The sequence below is a fragment of the Capricornis sumatraensis genome, chromosome 22, assembly GCF_032405125.1.
Source record: "Capricornis sumatraensis isolate serow.1 chromosome 22, serow.2, whole genome shotgun sequence".
Classification (NCBI taxonomy): domain Eukaryota; kingdom Metazoa; phylum Chordata; class Mammalia; order Artiodactyla; family Bovidae; genus Capricornis; species Capricornis sumatraensis.
In genome coordinates, this window is record NC_091090.1 from 13,922,987 (window position 1) to 13,949,065 (window position 26,079).

A 26,079-nucleotide genomic window follows, 5' to 3' on the forward strand; every position below is an offset into this window, starting at 1 on the left:
CTAGTCACATGACTGACTCCCCTGACAACCATCCCCCACCCTGGGGTAGGATCCAGAAGTCACCTTCATTAATATCTTAATCAGAAATTTCCTTTTGTTTTGGAAGATGTGGGCTAGGAACTATGAATAAAAGCCAAATATAGCTGAGAAATACATTTTGGTCATCTGAATGACCAAGTATATATTTCCTATAAATCACGATATTCCAGTACCCTTTTGAGTCTGGCCCTTTCACTTACCATAATTCATTGGGACTTATCCTTGTTGTTGCATGTATTAGTAACCTGTTCCTTTTCATTTCTGAGTAGTATTCCATTGAATGGATGTACAACAATTTATCCATTCTCTGGTTGAGGGCCATTTGGGCCATTTTCAGTTTTTGGCAGTTGCAAATAAAGTTACTGTAAACATTTGCATACAGGCATTTCTGTGAACATAGTTTTCATTTTTCTGAGGTAAACACTAGAAATAAAACTGCTAGGTGCTTTATAAATATATGCTTAGGTTTATAAGGAAATGCCAAACCATTTTCCAGAATGGTTCTACCATTTTACGTCCCATCAGAGTTATAATTGCTATGTATGTTCTCTGGAATTTAATATTGTCAGTTTTTAAAAATTTTAGCCATTCAAATAGGTATATAGTGATATTTCACTCTGGTTTTAATTTACGTTTTCCTAATGTCTAATGGTATTGAACATCTATTAATGAGATTCTTTGGCTTCCTTGTATCTAATGAATGGTCTGTTCAGATCTTCTGCTCATTAAAAAAAGTTAGGTTATTTCTTATTATTAAGTTGTAAGGATTTTTTAATATATTTTGGATTTAAATTCTTTATGAGATATCTTATTTTCTCCTAGTCTGTAATTTGTCTTTTTATCCCCTTAACAGTGTCTTTTGAAGAACAAAAGTTTCTTGATTTTGATAAAATTCAAGTTTACCTTTTTTTTTTTTTTAAAGTATAAGGTCACTAATGTTTTTCTCTGTATTTTCTTCTAGAAATGTTACAGCTTTTGGTATACATTTAGACCTAGAATTTATTTTTTTTCTTCACATTTTTTGACTGAAGTATAGTTGATTTACAATGTTGTGTCAGTCTTTGCTGTGAGCAAAGTGACTCAGTTATACATATATATATGCATTCTTTTTTAATGTAAGACTATTATGGTTTATCATAGGATGTTGAATACAGTTCCCTGAGGTGTACATTAGGACCTTGTTGCTTATCCATTCTAAATGTAATAGTTGGCATCTGTCTACCCCAAACTCCCAGTTGACCCCTTGCCTCCCCTGCTCCCTCTTGGTGACAGCAAGTCTCTTCTGAATGTCCATGAGTCTCCTTCTGCTTTGTAGGTTCGTTTGTGCCATATTTTAGATTCCATCGATGAGTAACGTGGGCTTCCCTTGATGGCTCCCTGATAGAATCCTCCTGCCAGTGCAGAGACTCAGGTTCAATCCCAGGTTGGGAAGATTCCCTGGTAAAGGAAATGGCAGCCCACTCCAAGATTCTTGCCTGGAAAGTCCCATGGACAGGGGAGACTGGCGGGCTATAGCCTGTGGGGTCACAAAAGAGTTGGACACGACTTAGTGACTAAGCAACAACCACCTAAGTGATGCATGGTATTTGTCTTTCTCTTTCTGACTTACTTCACTTAGTATGAGCATCTTTTGTTGCACCCATGCTGCTGCAGACGATATTATTTTCTCGTTTTTTATGGCTGACTAGTATTCCATTGTATATACGTAGCACATCTTCCTTATCCATTCATCTGGCAATGGACATTTAGGTTATTTCCATGTCTTGGCTATTGTGACTAGTGCTGCAGAGTGGGTGGAGCTCTGATGCTTGCTCTAGTAGTTTAGTAATAAATCATACTGAAAGTTAACCCTTAAAGAGTTTAATGCTCTGTTTGAAAAGGGTGTTTTTTTGTTTTTAAAATTTTTCAAATTTATTTTATAAGTTTTTGGCTGCAAGGCATGTAGAATCTTAGTTCCCTGATCATGGATTAAACCGGAACCCTCTGCATTGGAAACAGAAAACCTTAACCACTGGGGACCACCAGAAAAGTCCCTTGAAAGGAGTTCTTAGTAAGGGAAGAATCTTTAGCATCATGGAGGAATGAGATTCTAATTCTTTCTTTCAAAGATCTGATCTGGAATCACTATAAGGTCAGCCGACTCAACCTTTGAAAGGAAGGAAAGGGGAAAGTCAGATGAACTTCATAAGTGGGGCCAAGTGACCTTGATAGGACATTTCTGCCCTCAGGTTAAGAAATCTCTAGGTCCAGGGGAAAGCTACCCAGGAGGACTTCTGACCTCACATCTCATGCTCCTTTGCTTTGGTTTCTTCCAGCTCCGCAATATTGAGCTAGCTGTTGAGAGTGGGCTGTGCTGGACGCAGATTTAATTGAACCACAGCATGAGAAGTGTGCCTGCCTCTAGGCAAGCTGCTTAGATCACTCAAAGAGCTTTCAGACAAAGGAGTGCCGACATTAAATATGAAAATAGGCTCTGCCAATTTCTCAGTAGCCTGGAAGAAACGCCTGCTAGGATTGGTCAGAGTGAGGCAAGTCAGCAGATGATGTCGCGCATTAGTACATATTAAATTTTGCCTGCTTTTCCACTTATGTCATTATCTTAGGCAGCTTTTATGAATTAATTCATCAATTTTCAAAAAGGCCATGTTAATGAGACTACCAGAGCTTTCAGCTCCCCCTTTATAATACTAGAAATTACAATGTGAGGGGTGGGATAGGAGTTATTTTTAATTACATTTTAAAATTACATTCATTTTAGCTCACTGGAAGGAAAAATTCCAAACAATACAAAAGTGAATACAAATAAAATGCTCAGATTTTTCTCACCTCTCTGCTACTCAGTTACCAGAGATGACCATAGTTTGAAAGTGTGTTATTTTTTACTTCAGGGCATGTGCTATCTTTATATAAAAGTGATCATATGAAATTGTTTTGTTTGTTTTTAACTTAAAATAGGATCATATTTTACAAACTGTTTTGTAAACTTTTTTTTAAAGCTGTTCATAGACCATAAATAAATTTTGTTACAGTTCTAAAAGTCTACCTTGTTATTTTAAAATTGTTGTTAAACAGCCTATAACTCATTTTAAAAAATGTTTTATTTTATTTAGAAATTCATCATATGTATATATTTGGCTGTACCGAGTCTTAGTTGCAACATGGGAACTCCTAGTTGCAGTGTGTGGGATCCAGTTTGCTGACCAGGGGCTTGGCCTGGGCCCCCACCTTAGGCGCAGAGTCCCAGGCACTGGACCAGCAGAGAAGCCCTTCCATAACTCATTTTTCTCTTCACTAACTGATGGATGTTTAAGTTGTCTTCAGTATTACTTCTCTGTTATAAATTATGCTGCTGTGAACATTCCATACAGACCTTCTTCATGCTTATAAGAGTGTTTCTCTAAAAGACATTGACAGAAAGTGGAACTGGCAGGTCAGAATGTAGGCACATGTCCAGATCTGTTGGTGGAGCCGCTTGGCCCCTACTTCACGGTGAATGAGTGTGTTCTTTTCCCTGTACCTTTACCAACACAGAACATTATCACTTTTTCGTATTTTTCCCCATAGTAAGCAAAGAAAGTGACTTCTGAATTTGGCATTTCCCTGATCCAGTGAAACTGAGCATCTTATCTTATTGATTAGTATTATATATTTAGTCTGTGAGTTGCCTGTCTTTTTTCTTTTCTATCATCTTCCAACTTAGAAATTAATGGTAGTAGAAATATTTTGCTTAAGCACTGATAACATTTGGCCAAAGTGGTACTCAGCATAAAGGTTTTCTTCTTAAATTCATTTGTTAGGAACAAGAAAGACTAAAACTTAAGCAGGAGAAAGTTTCAGAGAGCAATTAATACAGATAAAAGCAGATACAACAGGTCACCTACTTCATGGTATGCATTTACACTTCAGTTAAACACAAAGAAACAAAGCAGAAATGGAAATTTACAAACAAAGCAAAAAGCAATAGGTTTGATAATTAGAATGAAAACTTGTCTGTTTTTTAAAATATCTCAACATTTCTGATCAAGAAAAGGGGAACACAGCATTTAGGAATAATCTAAGAAATATATATAACCACAAATTCAGAGATTTTAAAAATTAATAGAAAGAATTAATAAGAATAAATTTTATTTGGCTAGAGTTGCTCCCGTCCTCTTGGAAAGAGTTGTCTGGGTGAGTTATTGAATTAATCACCATGACTAATTGAGGAAGGGTTCATGCTGGCATTTGGTGCCCAGTGACCAGGAATGCTAAGCATGCAGGACAAACCTTCACAGTGAAGAATCTCCAGAAATGCCAGTTGTGTCTATAGAAATGACAAAAACAGACAGGAGAAAACTTTAATAGATCCATGAAGTGGAAAACCCATCCTCCCTCCCCAATAAAGGCGCTAGACTCAGATGGTTTTATGACAGTTTTATCCAGCTAGATATTCCTCTGTTACTTCAGTTGTTTCAAATGTAGAAAAAGTCTTCTGAGATCTTAATCCAAGACTGGCATAGGAGAACAATGCTTCCTGTTTTGTTTAGCACAGTCACTTATTTCTCTCTCGTGTTTAACTCTTTGCCGCCTGAACACTGGGGGCATGCTCCTGCTCAGAGAAACAGTGGACAAGTTTGTTAGCAAATGGGAAAGTAGCCAGGACCTCTAGAAGCCATTGTTCTCTGTGGTGCTTTTCTGCAGCATCCACTGATAGTGCAGTGTTTCGGTCCAGGTGAAGTGGTTACTCAGCTTAGGACAGAGACGCACGATTATCAGAAGACAGTGATACATGGGAGTCCTTGGCACATGCCACACCTCTGAGTTCTTAAGATGCAGTTCAGTCATTGCTCCTGAGACCTGTGCATTTGGGTCTGTGTGAAGTTTGTGAAGACCTTAATCTTTTTGAAGGGGAGGAAAAATGTTATTTTAGCTTCTCTCTCTACTCCCACATCCACAGCGCTGCCAGTCTCCGAGCCTTTGGGGAATTCTATAGTGTGAAGCTCGGCTTTTCCTTTTGGCAGCTTGGGACTGAGTTTTGTCAGGTGTGCTCTGCACACCTCTTAGTAGAAGGCCCCCTTTAGTAAGACTATGGGAAGAAGATTTAAGCAAGTACCTGTATTCAGTCAGCCGTCTTAATGTGGAAGTCCAGGCCAGCTTTTCTTGGTAGATTATAAGGAGTGAATTTGGGTGCTTTTCCCAAAGGCAAAAATTGTAAATGAGAGAGTGTGACAGTTCAGCCTCATCTTCAGCAGCTTCCTCTTCTCTCACCCCTTATATCAGAGGAGCCCTATTGTATCTTTTCAATGTATATTTCTGAGTTGGAGCAGTTTACTTTTCTTTCCATTATGGAATAAGTTCGAGCTTTGTAAGCTATGCATTCAATAGCTAAGCTATTTTCTTCCACCGAATGTATCGACAGCCATTTATTTACATATGTATACATGAGACATATGTAAAATAATCATAAAAGGTCAAAATATGTTAAAGTGGTATAAAAGTAGTTTTAGAATTCAAAAAGGGATAAATTATGTCAATATAAGAGATCAGAGATGGCTTTTTGAAGGAAGTGCATTTGAGCTGAACCCCAAAATAGAGAATTCTACTTGATGAGCAGAAGTGAGGAAGAAGAGGGCCTTTCCAAGCAGAGAATGTGGCATCAGTAACAGTAAGATGGTGGGAGACGACAGCATGTTTGGAGAACGGTAAATAATCCAGTGTGGTTGGAACAAAGGACTGGTCGTCGAATATTGGATCTCAGATGGCAGTCTGTATTCCTCAGACAGTGAAGTGTTGTTGAAGCTTTTTGAATGAGGTGACAGGATAGAAGCCACACTTTAAGAGCAGTCGTCATGGTGTGCTCAGGGGATTTGTTCCTGGACACCCTCCCCTCCTTCCCCCTCACGTAGCAAAATCCCTGGACGCTCAAGTCCCTTATGTAAAATGGCATAGCTTTTGTATATAAGCTCCATGTAGCTTCCCATATACTTTAAATCGTCTGAATTACTCTGATTCCTGATACGGTGTAAACAGTGGTAAGTAGTTGCTGGCCCACAGTAAATTGAAATTTTGCTTTTTGGAACTTCCTGGGATTTTTTTTCTTTCTGAGGATTTTAGATCTGTGACTGGTTGAATCCACCAGTGCAGAGCCCATGGATATGGAGTGCTGAGTGTATGTGTAATTGTAGAATCTCAGATGCAGTTGGGAGAGACTGGAGTTAGGGACACCTTGAAGTTGAGAGAGCTCAAGGAATTTCTTAAAGGAAATTAGAGCTCAGACTAGGATGATAGGAAGTGACTGGAAGGAGAACATGGATAGCAGAGGTTTTAAACAGGTAGCATTAGCAGGATCTTACATTCATCCAAATATGGGTGAATGAGGAGGAGAAGGCATTAAGGATGAGTCTGAGGTTTTGAGCCTGGTTAATTGGAGAAGTATTGTGCAACTAACAGAAACAGAGGATTGAAGGAGGGGCACATTTGAGGAAATAAGTCCAGTTCTGGATTATGTTAAGTTTGAGGTGTTTCAGTTACCAAAATTTCCAGCTAGAAGTATTCCATAAACTCTTGGAAATGTGGGTCTGATGTTCAAGAAAGATGTAATGATTAAAATACAGATTCATGAATCATCCACATTGAAGTGATAGATAACGTAAGAGAAAATCAGTTGCTGAGGGAAAGAATAGAGAGATTGAAGATGTCAGGAATAGAACTTACATTTAGCGGCAGAGAGGAAAAACATGGGAAGATAGCCAGGACCATGCAGTGTCTTAGAAGCCAGGCTGAACTTCCAAAACCCCCCAAGTAACAGTCTGTCTTATATCAGATAGTCCAGAAGTAAGAAGTCTAAAGCTAGGATGGTGGTTCACGGTGGCCAAGGACCCGGTTTCCTTCTGCCGTCTTACAGTTCAAGACAACTGTTGAAGTTTAAGCTATCAGCCCAGGCCAGAAGGAAGAGAAGAAGGGCACTTTGAAGATGGTTCTCAAAAGTTGCACAAACCACTCTCACTAATAACCCTTGGTCATGTGGCTACACCTAGCCACCGAGATAAGAAATGTAGTCTTTATTCTAGGTGGTTGTGAGCCAGTCTAAAAAAGTCCCGTGACCAAGGAAGGAGGAGAGAATGGGGACGACTAGTAAGCAGTGTCAAGTGATATAGTAAGGGCTAGAAGGATGAAGACTAGAAAAATCATCGGGCAGTGAGACGGCCTTTGGTGAATCCTAGATGAGAAGATATTGGAGAAGGCAGTGGCGCCCCACTCCAGTACCCTTGCCTGGAAAATCCCGTGGACAGAGGAGCCTGGTAGGCTGCAGTCCATGGGGTCGCTAAGAGTCGGGCACGACTGAGCGACTTCCCTTTCACTTTTCACTTGGACGCTTTGGAGAAGGAAATGGCAACCCACTCCAGTGTTCTTGCCTGGAGAATCCCAGGGATGAGGGAGCCTGGTGGGCTGCTGTCTATGGGGTTGCACAGAGTCGGACACGACTGAAGCGACTTAGCAGCAGCAGCAGTTGAGAAGATATACTTCTCAAGTGGGAAGAGGTGAGATTATCCCCAGGTTTTGACATGATGTTGAAAATAGTTAAGGAGGTTTGCTCTAAATCATCTAAGTAAATTGGTGCAGTTATCTTCCCAAGAGTATAGGCACCAAGGGAAGAGGTGAGGAATTGATCTTACAGAGAAATCATAGTTTTCACGAGGTGAATAAAAGCGTGACTGAGCCTGGTAGTGAGGCTTGTATTTGAATTCCTTCTCTCCCACTTCTTGGTTGGCAGCTTTGAGGAAGCCGTGTAACCTCTTTAAGCCTCAGTCTACGGGTGAAGTAGGGATACAGATTCTTCCCTCATGGTTGTTGTTAATATTAAAAGAGAACATGCTTAGCACAGTGTCTGGCACAGAGGAGCCAGCACCTAATGCTTGGTAGCTGTTGGAAGACAGCTGAGTTAAATTGGTAGAGGACTCAGTCAGTTGCTTCTTGAGTATTCAGCAGGGCTCAACATTCCAGCAACTGGAGAAGAGAAAGCAAATGGTTGTGAATACCCAGTACTGGAACTGGCAGAAGATCAAGGGAAACGGAGATGGCAAGTGTGCTATTAAGTCAGGCCTGGTTAAATACCATGGCCGAGTGGAAGCTGATCCAGGCAGAGCTGGTGATGCTGAGCAGGGAAGTGTGAGGGGCCAGAGGTCCAACAACAGCCCGTGAACAGACTCTTAGGGGAGAGTTTAGGGAAACGAGATGTCAGGTAATCAGGACCAAGCCTAGTAGAACAGTCCTGAGTCTCATGGCAGAGCTGTGCCTGTGGTCGCTGTCTTGGGAGGACGTGGTTCCTGACCTGAGTGTTCTCCACCTTGCTGTCACACACAGCTCTGCACTAAACTTGCGAGACGGCTGGACCTGCCCTGGCATTTGAGTTTTATTCTGCCTGGTTCACAGGGCCACTTAGAAGAAACCAGTCTTCTCTGTTGAGCTGGGGAAAAGGAAACCAGACTCGGTGCCGTGTTAGCATGAAGAACAGTTTGGAAACCATTGTAAATGAAAAATGCTAATGATGGCAGCTTCCATTAACTGAACGCTTCTTACGGGCCAGCTGTGCGCTGGGTTCATTTACACTGATTAGGTCATTGCATATCTCCAGACAAATCTTCCGAGTAGAGGCTATTTTTATCCCTGTTTAATAGATGAGGAAGAAAAAGTTAGGTGTTAGAGCTGGCCCTTAAGCCCTAACGTGGCCATATCCAAAGCCTGTTTAACTATGAGGTTAAATCATTTCCCCTGAAGCCCTGCTACTATTCATGTTTTAATGTCACAGAGCTGGAAGGGAACTTAGGTCATCTAATCACAGATTCAAACCATACTAAATCTCAAAGCCTTGGAGAATGCATCCCAGCCATTAATTTTTGAGAGACACCCAGAGTGGAAAAGTCACGGGGCTGCCGCTCCAGCTTGACTCCCAGTCCAGCTCTTGTTCCGTTTCTCTGGTTGTCATGGAACAGTGTGGACTCTCTGTCTGTTTGTCTTGTCAGGTCATGGTCTCCAGCAAATGTCTGGATAACCTACTCAGTACCTTCTTTCTGAGGGAAGCACAGTGACCCTCCAAAAGCATCCCCATACTTGGGAGTTCCCTGGACACACACAGCTTCTGGCGCTCACCACTGTGACTAAGCGTTTGGAAGGTTCTAATCCTAAGGGCACAAAGAAAGTAGAACAGCCCGGGAAACTGGAGTACCCCAGCCTTCTCCTCTGAGCCTTAGGATTGTTTTAACATAGCAAATCCTCTCACACGCTGCATTTTTCAGCCCTCATTTAAACCGGCAGGGGTGACTGGAAATGTGTAAATGTTAAAATGTTATTATTCAGAAACCCTTGAAAATCCCCATGGATCATCATAGTAATTAAAATGCAGCAGAGAAGACCCCTTGCTTCAGCAGCTCACAGGGCAAAAGGAAAATGCACACCCAGAATGAATAAAAATGGAAAGTTGAAGGGACTGGGATTAGCATGCTGGTGTGTCCTGCTATTCAGTGGAGCGGCGGGCCTTGGTGTATGGGGAGAGTGAGGACACAGCCCTCCCCGTGTCCTGTTCCCCCTGCTCCTCTCCTGGAAGGGCAGGTGGAGGAGTGCCATGGGCAGTGGAGGACGAGCATTTGAGGAGCTGTGGAGCTCCCAGGGCGGGAGCACAGTGATTCTCAGTCAAAGGAAGGCCTTGGGCCGAGGGTTCTCTTCTGGGAGTCCATGAGCCCTGGGCACAAGGCTCCTGTCTCTGATTTTCTAATTTATTTCCACTTTTTCTGAGGCCTGTTAAGGCCTTTCTTCTCCTTCAGTGTCCAACTCAAAATCTACCTCCTCTGAGAAGCCTCTTGTTTCAGAAGTATCACACACTCGTTGCTACTCACTGTACTGTGCATTTGGTTTATACTTCTCTTTAACCTTGGCTTTGAGTTCTAGTTGTTTCTTTATACGCTGGTCTCTTCCAATAACTGGTAGGCTGATGGAGCAGAGGCCGTGTCTTCGTCTTTATATCTTCGGGTGCTCCCTGAAGATGGGTATTTCGCACACATGTATTGATGGAAGGAGGGATCACAGTGATGGTGCTGGGCCCTGTTTCTCACTGGGCTCAGTACTTCGGCCTTCTCACTGTCTTACCTTTGGTCACCTCCTCCTGTGTCGAGACTTATAAGGATGATGTTTGTACTGGGCATGTGCAATGTTGTTGACAATCCTTGTGACAACCTGTGAGGAACAGAGAAGTAGTAGGTCTCATCTGTGAACAAAATATGAAGAACAGATGTTAACATCTGTTTGGAGCTGGCATGTGCCAGGCATTGTCTAAATGCTTCACACATAAAATTCCCATAACAATCCTATGAAATAAGTACTATTAAGATCCCAGAATTATAGATGAGATTGCCAGACACAGAGAAGTTCAGTAATTTGCTTAAGAGCTGGCTTTTGGTGTTGAGGCTTGGGGGAGATCTGGCTTTTGATCGGTGTATTATATTGTTAACACCTTGTCCCTAAGAGACCTAATATTATCCTGACTTTACTGAAGGAAAGGACCATTGAGTAGGTCTTTTCCCACTCATTGATTTGCCAGGAAATCTAGCTTAGCCTTGGATATAGTATTTTATGGGAAAGAGAGTGCCAGCTTGTTGAGATCCTCAGGTTCTTAGATCTTGACCAGCTGTTCAAATGCCAAGGTGTCTTTTCTTGGAAATTCCTAGGTGAGTCGTGTCACATAAGAATCCCTTCCCATGATTTCCTCTACTCTGGTGGACTGTGGTTTCTCTAATGGGATTATGACCCTCAGAAATTCTTACTGTTCGCATATTTCCTCCTGCCATAAGGTTCCATTCCTTTTTCCGCCCACTTCCCTCCTCCAGCGTCTGTCTGTTAGGGAGCTCTCTCTTTCTGCATTGATAGCCGGCATGAGTACATGGCTTTTGGACAGGGCCTTCATTGTTGGCGATGCCAGCAGCAGTCAGAACATGCTCTATGGCCTGGGTTCCAAGGTCCACCCAGGCAGTGTGAGCCTGGCTGGCTCCCAGTTCTGGACTGGTGTTTTTCTTTTGTTGTTGGACTCCCATCTCCTCAAAAAAGTTGTTAAGTAAGGAGCTAGAAGCTGGTGCCAAGGAAGAGAAGCCTGTTACCAGTGCCCTCTTTCACATTCAGATGCGGTCAGGGGGACACAGACCCCTGGGCCAGAACCTAGAGGAAACTGGCCATTAGGATATGGTCCTGGAGATGGCCAGTTTTCCACTCTGGTTGACTCCCACTTCCCTAGGAATTCCCATTGGCCCGAATCACCATTAGATGCTTATGTGGCCCCACCGTCAGCCTCATGGACAGCTTCATGCACACTGGCAGTTGACTCACGTGGTGTTCATACCCCAAAAGTCAGGGCTTCCTGAGGCCTGAATGAAGCCATGCAGAACTCCATGTATGCAGGACTTCTTCCCTGGAGATACGATCCAGGCTGTTCAGGGCTTATTCAGTGCTCTGGACTTGACCTTTGGGGTTTGGGGTGTGAAATTCTCAAAGCAGTCAAGAGTAGAGGAAGGACAGGCCAGAGTTCATGCTTCTGGGCTCCTGTGGGTGAGTCATCAGATCTGCGAACTGGAGTTCCTTGGCCGCCCCTCCACGGCCTCTGCAGACCTGCCAAAAGCCGAGCCAGCTGTAGAGACCAAACTGTCCTTCGGCTGGGGTGGGGTGCATGGAGCCATATCCCTGCTCAGACCTCAGGGTGACAGGCTCAACGTTTGGAGAGCTGGTTATCGGGATCCTTCCTGAAACGCGGGCCTAGCACTGTGGGACCCTGGCGTTGGGCTTGGGCAGTGCAGGGTTGTGTGTGGGCAGTGCGGCCCTCCTCACCTGACAGCCTTGGGACTGCAGGCCTGCTGATGAAGGAGGGCGTGCTGTGCAGGCAGGCCTGAGAGAGGCTTCCAGTGGGGCTCTGCCAACCCCGAGGGAAAGTGTGCCGTCGCAGTGTGGTGAAGACGTGCCTTCTCATCACTGTCAGCACATAAAAGGGATTTTTAAGGACCATGCAGGCAGCCTGCTTATTTTAGATCTTGAAGCCCAGCAAGATGAGATCGCTGCCAAGGCCACACAGCGAGAGAGCAGATAGCAGGATCAGAGCCAGGTGTGCCGACACTTGGGTCTCCCCCACCTCTCCAGACCAACCACCGGAGGCTAAGGGCCTTAGATTTCTCATCTGTAAAAATAGTTGAGCTTGACCCTTTGGGTTCCAAGATCCTCTGATCTCATGAACAGTTTGGAGAGCTTTGTACAGACTAGAGAATCATTTGGTGTCGGTACCGTACATTTCCACTTACCGAGAAAGTCAGGTTGGACATTAGCCGTGGAGTGTGAACTAGTGCTCAGCACAGGGTTGTCATCTGCCCTGCCGATGTGGGTTAGAATCGCTAGTAGGTCTGAGTTCGTGCAGGGAGAACCTGTTCGGTGCCCTGGCACGATACTGATGTTGGACTCTGATTTGGTCAATTATTTATGCTACCTCAGGGCAGAGGTATTTGGTCCCTCAGGGAAGCATACAGTAGTGGCTGGCCTTGCGAGCTGGCAGTGTCGGGTTTCCGGGATGTTAGGGCCGTCTCAGGAGCACGGCACACGTCTCGGCACTGACAAATCAGACCCTTTTGGGACCAGCTAAGGTTAAACTTAAACAAATAGGAGCAGCTGGGAGGCTTTGCAAAGAGTGAGATGTGCACATTCTCAAAAAAAAAAGAAAAAAATCTGTGTTCCCTGAGGAAGGAAGGATGAGGCGTGGAACTCTGGATCGCCGCCCCTCAGCCCCCACCCGAATCTGAGGAAGGAAGCAGTTATTTCTCTGCTAGTTTGTTGTGCACTTTCGGTTAAGGAATTCCAGAAGTCGCAGGTTGTGGATCATGACTTCCATCACCGCCCCGCCCCAAACTGTTGCTGCTTGCCAGAGGAAGGGAGGGCGGGTGGCTCTAAATAACACTTTGGCCTTTATGGAAATGTATCAGATGTTCCAGGAGTGAGTCTCGCTTGCTCGTGCTTGCTTGCTGGCGCGCTCTCTCTCTCCCTCCCTCTCACTTTTATTCCGAGTTCACTCCGTCTCTCCTCACTTGTGTCCTTTCTGTAGGATATAGTTAGCACCTCCTGTCGCCTTATATAGCAAGGTCTGGTCGTTAATGTTAACAGAAATCTAACAACAAGGAAGGCTGCCAGATAGCATTAATCAGGCCAGTGTTTGGAATTTCATAAATGCTCTGACTTTGGGTACAAATTGGACATTAAGAACAATACGAAACTGTGTTTGCTGACTTCCTCTCTCCTCTTCTCTCCCTCTGCCTGCTCGCCAGCCATCCAGCTTCTCTCCCTTTTCCCCTGCTTCTGAATTCCTCTGCTCAGCCGTGTGCTCGCTGCATTGGAACTTTGTTGGTTTTTGCCGCGTTTAATTTTGTTATTTCTCTGTGTCTCCATCCACTCCAAGACCACAGGCGGAGCAGTGGTGGCCGAAGCCAGGACTCTGCGGAGGGGCAGGACGGGCAGGTCCCGGAGCAGTTCTCAGGTCTCCTCCACGGCTCCTCCCCAGTGTGTGAGGCGGGGCAGGACCCTCTCCAGCTGCTCCCTGCCCCTGGCCAGAACCATCAAGAAGGGTCCCCTGTGCAGGGTGCCTGCCCCGAGGAGATGCAGCTGGAGCAGACAGGCAGGCGTGCGTCCGGAGCCTCCCTGCCCCGCGTGCTGGACCAGAGTAGGAGAGCGGGCCACCCGGCAAGCCTGCCCCCTGCCCACAGCCAGACGCACCCCAAAACTGTGATGCACACGGCCTTTCCACGCCCTGGGGGCGCTGAGGAGGAAGGTGACCTGAGCGGGGCCAGGAGCCGAGCCCCTCCCACCAGCAGACCCAAGGCTGAGCTCAAACTCAGCCGCAGCTTGTCCAAGTCTGACTCTGATCTCCTGACCTGCTCCCCCACGGAGGACGCCACGATGGGGAGCCGGAGTGAGTCCCTGTCCAACTGCAGCATTGGGAAGAAGAGGCTGGAGAAGTCGCCCTCCTTCGCCTCCGAGTGGGACGAGGTAAGGCTGTGTGTTGTCTCGGGGAAGAGAGCCAGGCTGGCCAAGCCTCCGTGCTCACCCGGGTGCCGATGCCCAGGACCAGCATATGGGCTGCGGCTGCTGGCTTCCTTCACACGTCCACCAGAGTGTTTCCGACAGCTGGGAGGGGGCAGGTGCCCTGGAGCTAGGACAAGGGTCTTCGTGCCTGCGTGGCAGAGGACCGGTCCACTTACAGTTAATCTGCAGGGCGGAGGCCCAGCAGAGCAGAACTGAAGAAGAAGCAGATCCTAGAAGTGACATGGTGTTTGGAAATATTTGGATCCCATCGGCCTAACTGAGGGAGCCAGGCTCGCCCTGAAGATGCTGCGGAAGAAGCAGAGGACTTCCTGTGAGCCTTTAGGAGGAGGAGGGGAGATGCAGGGCTAGGGGGATGGGGCTTTGGGGGAAGCTGCTGAAAGGGGACCAGAGGGGGATTTTCTGTTTCCCACCACGTGTGGTTCTCCTGTTTTTCCCAGGAAGACCACATGCTCTCCCGGCAGAACCTTCTGCCCATCCCACATTCCTGGGTTGGTGGGGCGGAGGGCTAGGTGGTTCAGGAAACAGAGTGATTAGTGAGGAGAACACATTTGGAATCTGAGGCCCAGGTTCCTTTCCGAGCCATTGTTACAGAATAGAAATATGTGCCCAAGTATTTTGCAATGACCTGTGACATGTCTTCCTGGGCAGAAGAATGTGTTTCTCAAAGCTTGGTAAACATGCAGGGAATGTTCAAGTACTACCCTCTCAGGCTTCTAGCTGAGAGGAAGCTGCCTTTGAAGCGGACTGGATCTGTCTCCCCGGAACATTTTCACAAGATGAATTTAGCTCTCGAAGAGGAGGGGACCACTGCAGCTGGCATGTCCATTTGAACATTCTGTAGACTAAATGCCCTATCCAGCCCATCCGGGTTGCAGCTGTAAAAGTTATGTAAACCAAAGCTAATCCCATTCCCAGTATGGGAACAGGGCGGGGCCAATTCCTCCAGCACTCATCTCCAGATAAGATGAGGTTTAGGACTCTGTTTAGTCAGGGACAGGAAGATCCTGTGCCAGAGAATATCTTCACCTTTTAGCAAACCAGGATTTGGTGGTAAGCCTGTGCCTGATGCCAGGCCACTTAAGGAAAGGGAGCTGGTATCCGAGAGCACCTGTGCCCAAGATGGCACATGGGAGAGCAGAGGTTTGTAGGGACGTGTGCTCTACCTTTGTTTTCAAAACAGAGTTTTTCTAACTTACAGTCCAGTATAGGATAAGGCAGCTTAAGAGTAAGAGGCAGTATTCTCTGAAGCGGCAGGAGAAATAACAGAGAAAAACATCAGTGGGAAGGGGGTGGGCAGAGATGAGGCGTATGAGAGGGCAGAAAGGGGGCTTCAGGAAAGATCACAGAGAAGTGGGGTTGGACATGGAATTCAAGAGCCAGGTATTCTGGTTAGAACCAGATTGGAGCCATGGGATGGAGAAGGGACATCGAGGCAGAGAGAGTAGGTGAGCGAGCGCGAGCGTCTGGGGGAGCTTCGGTCACGAGACTCCTGTAGCGTGCAGAGTCTGTATAGGGAGAGGGAGAAGGAAGGGTAGAAGGTGAGACTGGGACCAGGGAGTGAGAGGGCTTTGCCGTGAGGCTGAGAAGTGAGGGAGTGATGGGCTCTCAAGGCAGTGTCTCAGAGTTCTTCACACGGGCTGCTGGACCAGCCTGATGAATCACCCCTTCTTTATGTCTCACCCTGAGTACATCCTCCATCCCAAGCGGTCAGCAGCGCTGGACGATTCTTCACAGACTGTCCAGGCCCTGTTGGTGTGCAGCACTGCCAGGCAGTGTTATGGGCTCCACCATTTCCTCCTGGAAAAGAAACATACAATCACCGAGGCACAGCCAGGCTTAATTGAAGTTGCCTGTTGGATCTCCTTACATCCTAATGAAAGGAGGTGCATATGCTGATACTGTCTTGGTGGATAGAGATTGCTAGTGGATACAGGGAACCCAGGGACTCCTGGGCCAGGCTGTGGTGAGGCTGACCACCAGAAGGACTGTTACATTTTAAGTCTGAAAAAACTAAAGGCAATTGAGGTCTTGTTGGAAAGCATTCAGAAGATGAAGCTGTACTTGCATAGTAAACATTAACAGAGTGCTTTATGTTTAACCCTTCAGTATTGTTTTGAGCCATATTATACTTGGTTTGGGAGGATAGCTCTATCTAAAGAGAAACTTGAAGAGAGTTTCCCACCCTGTTTGGCCCTAAGCACAGGGCTTGGCAGACTTGCCTAGAGCAGGGCATTAAGTAATGGCTGCTCGCCACCCACCCTGACCCCTGCCTGAAGGCTGCTTTGCCCGTATCCTGTGCTTGACAGTTTTATTTTCTTTGTCGTCATTAGCTCTAAGGGGTCAGGAAGGCTGCCCTGAAGGAGCTTGGGCCCAGCTCAGCTCTTCACCAAGGGGACCAGGAGGAAGAGGGAGGCTCTGGGGCAGGGCACTGCGACCCCAGCACAGATGGGGTTGCCTGTGGGTCGGCCGGGCTGATCCTGGAAGGCAGCACAGCGCAGCCCAGGGGCCCCGCTCCAGAGTCAGTAGACCTGGCTCCATGAACTTCACCTCCGTGTGGGAGGCTCCAGAAAGCCTCGGTGTGGTTACCCTCATTTGTGAAACAGAGGCGGTCAAATCTGTGTTTCAGAGGTGTTTTTACCAAGTAGATACGTTTCAGAACTCAGCACAGTTCGCAGTAGGCATAAAGTGTTGCGTGAATGGTAGATATTAATACTGTTATTGTGCCTGCAGCTTTGGAGGGAGAGAACTGGGGCCTGGAGCATCTTCAGAACTCGAGAAAGGCAGAGCTTTGGGGGAAGGGTCGGTGGAGACTAGGAAGTTCAAGTGCTTCAGCCTCCTGCCTGACTCTGCCCTACCCAAGACAGAAGAGCCGCCCCCCCTGGGATAGGAGGGCAGGTGCCCCACACTGTCCTTCGAGAAATTAACGAGCTTTTCTGCCTGATTCCCTGGGAGTAGAGGGTAGAGAGCAATCTGCAGCCTCTCCCCTTTATCGTTCCGGTGTCGCTTCTGCGTCCGGGCCTGTGTGGCCGCTTGATTGCCTGGGTGTGGGAGTAGTGTCCGTTGGGCACGTGCGCAGTGGACGACCACTGTTTTCACATGCAGCCTGTTCCTCTCAGGTGTTACTGTGGGCCCTATTGATCGCCCTGGACCGAGGATTCTGGAAGTTAGCCTGGTTAAGGGCAACCTCTGAGACAGTGGACACTAGTGATGCTTGTATTCTCCCTATTTTCTGTTGTGTTTACTAATGAGAGTTTGCTTTGAAGGGTGCTCAGGCTAAGAGGCGCTCTAAATCCCAGCTTCAGTAGACACTTGCTGTGTTCTCCAGTCAAATCAGCACCTTCTTTGTCTTAATGATCCCTTGTGGCATCATAGAAGGTAAACTGAGAGGCTGAAGATAAATAAACTGTAAAATATATAGATAGGGAGTGGGAAAATCACCTTCCGCTCTCTACATAGTCAGTCTCTGTTAATGTTTGATATATATCTAAATTTGAGATCTTAGTACATTTGCTGGTTTATAATTTGCTTTTCTTACCTAATTGCTGCGTATCGGGGATGGCTTGCTGGGACCGTGTCAGTAAGATCGGATTCAGGTCCTCATTCTGAAAAGCACAGTATCCTGCCTCTGCTTATATCATCAGATTAGTTAGTTCGTTCTTCTAGCTGTTCTCTGGTTGTTAGACGTGGTGCATGGCATCTTCCGTCTGCCCTTCAGTGTGTTCCCCACCCTCCCTACCTGCCTGTGTGCCGCCGGAGGCCCACCCTTGTGAACTGCATCACTCGGCCAAGGAAATCTTGGATTGGCTGGGTTGCTCGACTGAAGCCCCACAGCCCTGTGAGAGACCGTATCTCAGTAGCTGTTCTCTGTGCATTTTGGTGACATTCCTCCCCCAGACCCTCTAGGTCTGGGGCTCCACCCTTGTTCCTCTCTCTGTCCCCAATACAAACCTGTACCAGTAATCCCTTTATTTAGCTCCTTCAGTTCCCCAGTTCGAATGTGCCTTCTTGTTCCTGCAGGGACCATGAGTGATACGAGCGTTTCTAGCGCGGTGTCTGTCAAGTCTAAACAACCATAGACGGCTGTGTGCTGGAGCAGTCAGCAGGGCTCTTGCATGTAAATTGTAAATTAATCTTCATTTGCAGATGAACCAGAAGGCGTGGATGTTCAGGGTGCTGGGAAGCAGGAGAGATTCATCAGTTAACTGGAAGCATTTCCCGCTTCCAGCTCTAGGGAAGAAACCTGTTCTCCTTCCACACGGTTGGCAGTGTCGACAGCATCTCAGCTCCCTAGATGTGTTTTAATCCTCTGTCGCTGCACTGCACACTGTGCCCATAGGCACGCGCGCGCACACACACACAGACATACACACACACACAGACACACACACGCACACACACACACACACACACACACGGCAGTAGCAGTTGGTGTCTGGTCAGATAGTAGTTTGGTCAGATAAAAAGTCCTAAGGGATCAGATAGGTCTCACTCATACCTGCCTTTGAATGGGATTGAAGCTCTGGAAAGGAAAAGCCACAGAAGGCCGCTTGTCTACTTAGCATAAACATTTGAGTCATTTAGAACTTAGCTAAAGGCTTTAGTGATGAATCTGTGTTTCATAATCAGCTTTCATCAACATTAAACTAGTGAGAGATGGGTGAAGAACAGGGACATGCTTTGCATACATTTTGTGCAAACAGAGTAATCTCTGGCCACGGGTTTGGGGAGTGTCCTGGTTTTGACTGAAATGGTAGCTGCAGGGACCTTGAGTCCCTCCACATGGAGTGAAGGGGCAGCAGCCAGGAGGGCACCCTCCCAGGCCAGGTCCTAGACGCTTTTCAGCAGGCTCTCCAGTTGGAGGCATGATGTCATCGAGAGAAATGCTGATTGGTTCAACTCCACCGAGGCTGTGCCTGCTTTTAACCCTTGAGGGTCAGGTGTGCAAGAAAATACCTTAGATCTTAAACCCAGAGATTTGGGCTTGAGTTTCCACTGACCATGGCTGAACTTCCCACACCACTGTTCTGCAGTGTGTATTGTTCTTTATTATGTAAACAAGTCCTTTCTGCTGAGCACAGCCCTCCCACTCGAAACAAGAATGTGACCCTCCTACCTCTGGGGACAGATTGGAGCCTGGAGTGACTATTTACGTTGCTTCTAGGTTTATTCAGGAGACACAACTTTTATCCTAGAACCTCAACATTCACCTTTGGTTTTAAGTGGTCTGGTAGGATGGAGGATGTTTTTGTTTTCCTATTTTAAAAATAAGCTCATTTATTGAATAGTAGTATTAGTGTTAGTCGCTCAGTCGTGTCCGACTCTTTGTGACCCCATGGACTGTGGCCCACCAGGCTCCTCTGTCCATGGGGATTCTCCAGGCAAGAATACTGGAGTGGATTGCCATTCCCTTCTCCAGAGGATCTTTCCAACCCAGGGATCGAACCTAGGTCTCCTGCATTGCGGGCAGATTCTTTACCATCTGAGCTACAGAATATAGAGTCCTATGTAAACAGTTTTGGCCTTTTTGTCTGACAAATCCACGTGATTTTCTTAGTCTAGATTAAATATATATGTAAATATGGGCATCTCCGTGGCCTGGTGCACTGTGAATAAGCCAGAGCTGGTCCTGGCTCTGCAGTTGGCCAGTGATGAGAAGATCAGTGTGACCACCCCTGCCTGCATCTCCAGATTTCCTCGTTGCTGTTTTTCCTATCTTTTTACTTATTCTGCCCTTTATTTTCTTTTATTTACTTATTTACTTCTGGCTTCCCTGGGTCTTAGTTGCTGTGAGTGGGTGTTCTTAAGTTATGGTGAGCAGGGGCTGCTCTCTACTTGCAGTGACTCTGGTGGCTTCTCTCTCATTGCCAAGCACGGACTCTGGGGTGAGGGCTCGGTAGTTGTGGCTCAAGGGCTTAGTGACCCCGCAACACGTGGGATCTTAGTTTCCCAGCGAGGGAGCAAACCCGTGTCCCCTGCATTGGCAGGTAGATTCTTAGCCACTGGACCACCAGGGAAGTTCTGCTTCTTGATTTTTCTCTCTCTCTCTGTTTTTTTTTCACCCCTTTGCTCTTTCTCTCATTTTCATCTGTGCTCTTTCCTGTCTTTTTACTTTCTTCCTCTTTTTTCTTTTCCCCTTCATTCTTATTTTTACTGATAGAATCAAGGAGAAGCTTTGCTAACAGCCTTTCATTCTCAGCCTTCTCTGCCTGGGGTTTTCTATTTTTTATTAAATATTTTTATATTCTGCAGAGCATCTTAATACTCGTGGAATAGTCCTTTTATTTATATAGACTCTGGGAAAACTGTGGACTGCACGTGGACTTCCTTTGAAATCTGTGACCTTCAGCAATGACACAGAGGTCTTTTCTGGATGCCACTGTTGTGCTCTCGCCCTCAGAGATGTGATCCTGTCTCTGCTCTGTGTTTTCATGGAACACTGCCCGACCCGCCTGGGGCTCCTTTACTTTCCTTTGTCCTGCTTTCTTCCCCAGCGATGTCCCATTTTGGTGCCCCCAGGGGAGTAGCCAGTGGGGAACAGGAGCGCTTGTGGCCTGGGCAGGGCCACGATGCTGAGGACTCTACCCCAGGCATTCTGCTCTGTCCTGCTCAGGAGCTCGGATGAGCTAGTCTTTGCGCCACAGGGCCCACCTGTCCATAACTCAGAGTGGCCTGTTTATCTCTCTGGACAGGTGGAAACTGCCTGAGCTCACTAGGAGCCTGCAAATGACAATTTGTCTGACAGTCTGTTCTTGCCTGCCCTGATTTAAACAACCAGGAAGCCATTGTAAACTCAGTGGAAGTGGTGTGGTTTGTATAAATGTTCCAGTTCCTTTCTGCTTTGGAGCTATTTTCAACAGACCCTCCAAAGAAAACCAGGGCGGTGCCTTGTGTCTGCTGTGCGTTTGGGCATGCCGTCCTGGGGTCTGCTGCTGGGCGAATAGCTCTGTGCTGGCTCGTAGGACCGGAGAGAACAGCCATTCTGACAGGTGTGAGGTGACAGCGCATTATGGTTTTGATTTGCATTTCCAAGTTGCTTAATGATGTTGAGCATCTTTTCATGTACCTGTTGGCCACTTGTTTGTCTTCTTTATTCATTTTTGGCCTTGCTGGGTCTTTGTTGTTGCACATGGGCTTTTTCTAGTTGCGGTGAGCAGGGCCTACTCTCTCGTTGCAGTGTGTGGTTTTCTCATTGCAATAGCTTCTCTTGTTGTGCAGCCCAGACTCTAGGCATGCAGGCTTCAGTAGTTGTGGCACTTAGGTTCAGTAGTTGTGGCGCTCGGGCTTAGCTGCCCCATGGCATGTGGAATCTTGGACCAGGGATTGAACTGGTATTCCCTGCATTGCAAGGTGGATTCTAAGCCACTGGACCACCAGGGAAGCCCTGATTGCCTAATTTAGAAAAATGTCTATTTAGGTCCTTTGCCCATTTAAAAATTATTATATACATATATATATATTTACTACTGAGTTGAATTCCTTTTATGTTTTGGATATTAACTCCTCATTTGGATACGTGGTTTACAAATGTTTTCTCCCATTCCATTGGTTATCTTTTCATTTTGTTACTGATTTCCTTTGCTTGTGCAGGTGCTTTTTAATTTGATGCAGTCCTACTTTCTTATTTTCGCTTCTGTTGCCTTTTGCTTTTGGTGTCAAATCCAAAAATGGCTGCCAAGACCAAGCATCCTGGTGATTTTTATAGCAACTATTTGATCTTGTCCACTATTGGATTCAGTTTTCCAAATGAGGAAACTAAAGTTTGCAAGCTGAAATGACTTGCCTAAGATGTTGGTGTTGTTAAATGAGGGAGACCAGTTGGAGCTTCTAAATCTTAATGAGATTGTAGTTATTAATAGCATATAGGTGAGTTGAATTTTCATTTTGGTATTAATTAGCAGTTACTTTTCAGTCTTATTTAACCCCAATTTATTGCAGCCCTATTTTACTTTTCTCCCTAACTCCAGAAAAAGAATTTTTTTTTTTTTTTTTGGTCTAGGTGTATAAAGGAAAGACCCCGGTTAGGGTCTGTGAGTTCCACCGCATCAGTTCTGGATCCTGCACACTGTCCTGCCTAGCAGTTCTGCAGATACTTGACACTGAGATTCTGTCCTCCCACCCTCAGACCTTCTCATTTCCTTGCCAGGAAATCCAGCTCTTTCTCCCTCAGCTCTGGTGGTGGTTCTCACACCGCTTCCGCCCCAGCTCTTCTCTGGCTGCGTTTAGGTCTTCAGGTCCTCTCAGAGTCGTAGGACGTCACCACAGATTGCATTATATATTCTGATGGAGTTTTACTTGTCACATACCACCCGGTAACACCTCATCAAGGAGTCTGATGAACCTACTCTCCTGAAAAATCACAGGAACCTGTTCCCAGTGAACCCAAATCCAGGGCCGTGTGTGTGAGAGCCCCTTCTTCCGCCTTAGGAGGCCATACAGAGAGCTGCTCTGTGAGGTGACTGACGGCTCCGAGTTGCCTTGTGAAGCTTCTGCCCGCGCTCCCCGCCTGAGGCAGGGTTCAGCCTCTCCCCTGCTGTGCTTTTTGGCAAAATCAGTGTAGGTCTTTCCCCTGGCACGGAGGTGTGACTGTACCTGCTCTCCTCCTGACAGGCGAGGGGCTGCCTGGCCCCTGAGGCCTTCTCAGGCAGTGTGTAGCCTCTGTAGGCCTCTCACTGTGGCCTTATTTAGAGGTAGAGATGATTTTGTAGCAGTTCTTTTTTTTTTTAAGCAACAGGATGGATGAGGTTTGGGGAAGCCTGTGTGGTGTGAATTGCCCCATGCCTGGCTCTGTAAAGGCTGTCTCAACCCCTCATGTGCTCTTGACTCCGAGTGCTTCCTCCCCTCCCCACCCTGTGTCAGTCACCAAGGTTTTCTCTCAGAATCTCCTCCTTCCTCTCCATCCCCACCTTCCTGATGTCAGCTCAACAGCCGCCCCCTCAGTGTTCTGCTTTGCTCTGGGCTTCTCCTCTAGTCCATGTTACTTGTCACTGCCTTGACATGGTCCTAAATATTTTGTATCATCTCCCCTGACTAAGAACCTCCCCGGTGCCCTATTGCTATAGCACAAAGTTGAAATTTCTCAGCCTGGATTCATGGTTCTGCAGAGAATATTCCAGCTTCTACACATGGCTTTCTGTCTCATCTTGCACTCCATTTTTCTGGTTCCCATCAATTCCTTTACCCACTGTTTTCCTCTACGCTTTGGTTTATACCTTTGTCCCTGTTGGAATGCCTTTCTCCATTTCTTCTTGTTGAAATGCCAAAAGCTTGCTCATTCATTCACAGTTATTGAGAGCCTGCTGTGTGCTCATTGTTCTAGACCCTGGGCATAGTAGAGAAGTGAAATAGTAAACAAAATAGATAGACCCAGCTTTTGAGAGATTACAGTCAAAAGGAAGAGGTTATATTAAACAGGTACAAACAAAGATAAGTGCTCTTGAAAGTACTGTGAGAGGTGGAAGGTGGGGAACGGGGCTCAGTTTAGATCAGTGAGGACAGGACCCCAGTCAAGGAGAGGAGGGCAAGCCTCTGTTGGTCCCAGAACCTGCCCCCTTGCAGCCCGGAGTGCAGAGGCCTCTCACTGGACACTCTTTCCTCAGGCACTAATTTGCCACACTGGTCATTGCTGATCTTGTCTTTTTGTGCATGGTCTGTTTCCCTAACCAGATTAGAGACATTTCAAGGATAGTAATCACAGTTCATTTTACAAAAGGGACACTTAGAAATGTGTCAGTGGTCAAGGACCTTGGAAAGATGTCAGAGGTCCTGAGTCTAAGGACTCAAGGTTTGGATGGCTGAGGACCTTTCCAGGCTTGAGCAGAGAGCGCTTTCTTTTTGTTCCCGAGGGAGATAGAATAATTAAGTCCTTCTCCAGCTCACCCTTCAATCTTTTTTTTTTCACCTTTCAATCTTGAATTTTATTTTCTTACTCATTCTCTAGTAATAAGTAATAGCTCTTTTATATCACAACAAGGGATTCTAGAGAATATGCAGAATAATTTGCTTCATAGATGGGAGCATAGAAATTTATGGATTTCAGAAGAGGTTTATTGCCAGTGTTTTATGGATTTCTCACTTAATTTGATAGATTAACTCCCCTCCCTCCATTTTTTTTAAGCCAAAAATGCTATATGAAAACATTCTAATTTGGAGAGGGAGCATTAAATTTTACATTTAAATGCTGATATCGGTTTTAAGCTAACTCCGTTTACTGCTTGCCCCTTCCCCCATACATTAAATAGTTAACAGTCATAAAGGATTTGAAAATAAAAATCCCCCCTTGCAAATGTCACAGTAGGCGTTATAACTCTTTCTGCTTTAATGGCAGCCCACTCCAGTATTCTTGCCTGGAGAATCCCACGGACAGAGGAACCTGAAAGGTTATAGTCCATAGGGTTGCAGAGTCGGACATGACTGAATCGACTTAGCACATCATATATTGAAGTAAAGACTAGAGATAGGTTTGGCCAGTTCTTGACCCCTAATCTTTTCAATTAGATCGAGAGGAGGAAAGAACCAAACCAAGTATGGTATGTTTCAGGTCCATTTCAGTTAAAATATCAGCTCCTGCCCAGGTAGCTCCATCCATCCCTGTAGGTGTCCAGAAGAACTTGCAGTGGAGTGAATGCAGAACCAAAGAAATCCTCAGCTGCGTCCATGTGTTTAAAGGCTTCACAGGCACTTACTTGATAGAGTGGAAGCGTTAGCATCGCTGACATCTGTGGTGCAGGTAGAATCGATTTGTCAGAAAAGGGAATTTTCCAAAGCCCATTTAAAAAAAATCAACAATATTGCCGCTGATCCAGAATGAAGGTCCTTGATGAGTTTCCCCTGTTGGGTTAACACAGAGGTCTGGCCATGCAGCTCAGATAATGCTGTTTCCCTAGGCTGAATTTCTTCTGAAGGTTCAGTTAGGTTTGGCCTGTTTTCATCCTGGGCAGCCATTTGAGAACTGCCATTTGAGAATTAAGGCCAGAGCCCACTGATGGATGCATTTGTTTCACTGCTGACAGAGGTTTCAATGTCAAATCTCCCGGACCCTTGAGGATGGCACCAGAGGCTGATCTCAGTGAAGAGCTCGTCTGTTGGTCCTCATGTAGAGGTGCAGGCATGCATGTCTCAGAAGGGTTTCAGCTGCCCAGATGGACCCGAGCAGGCTGGATGTTGCAGCCTCTTCGGGCCCCATTCCTGGACAAGAGCTCCATCCTGTGTCACTGAGAGCTTTATGTGACATCATCACTGTGGTCACACCCAAGCCATTCCACAGAGCAGCGTTTGCTGGATCTCAGCCTGGCTTGTGGAAAATGAGGTGCACCTGCCCCGTAACATTTCCAACAATGGGAAGAGTGAATTTCATTCGCGAGTCCCTGAATATCTTCTGTAATCGTACCACTCAAGAGCTGCTCTGGGGAGCATTTGTGTACCTCTACCAAGTTTGTCACTGTGCCCTTTCCTTGATTTAGTTTAGACAAATGCTTCCTACTGATATTAATTGAAATACATTTCCAAGCCTTCGTATGCTTAGCATTATTCAGGCTAGTATCATTGCATTGTTTGCTCAGTTCTATGTAATGTGGTAATTATGTCTATATTTTCTCAATTTTGAGCTACAAAAGGAAATACAGCATCATAAATCCAAAGCCACCTTGGTTAGAGGCAGTCAGCTCTCCAAGGGTGAGGGTTCCCTGTCCAAAGAAATGAAGCTGGAGCCAAGGATATGATTGACACCTGTGAAATCTGCAGGACTGAATAGGCTGAGCACAGCCTTGCCCCGAAATCCCAGCATAACGAGATGAAACGAAGATACAGACACTTAAAGGTGGTGTACTAGAACAGGTCAAGGAAGCAGCTCAGTTCACACGGTGATTGTACGCCCGTGGGGCTCTTTGTCCTGTGAGTCGGTGGCAGACATTGGCTCAGGAACCGTCTCGCCATGAGTAGCGGGTG

General features: G+C 46.2%; 1 protein-coding gene across 1 annotated transcript in view; it reads left to right on the forward strand.

Moving 5' to 3' along the window:
- Positions 1–26,079, forward strand: part of ANKS1A (ankyrin repeat and sterile alpha motif domain containing 1A) — a 167,162-nt gene that overhangs the window by 94,575 nt on the left and 46,508 nt on the right. Inside the window, exon 11 of the mRNA XM_068960833.1 lies at positions 13,493–14,079. Within this exon, the coding sequence (XP_068816934.1) occupies positions 13,493–14,079 (587 nt within the window). The remainder of the gene's footprint in view (positions 1–13,492; positions 14,080–26,079) is intronic.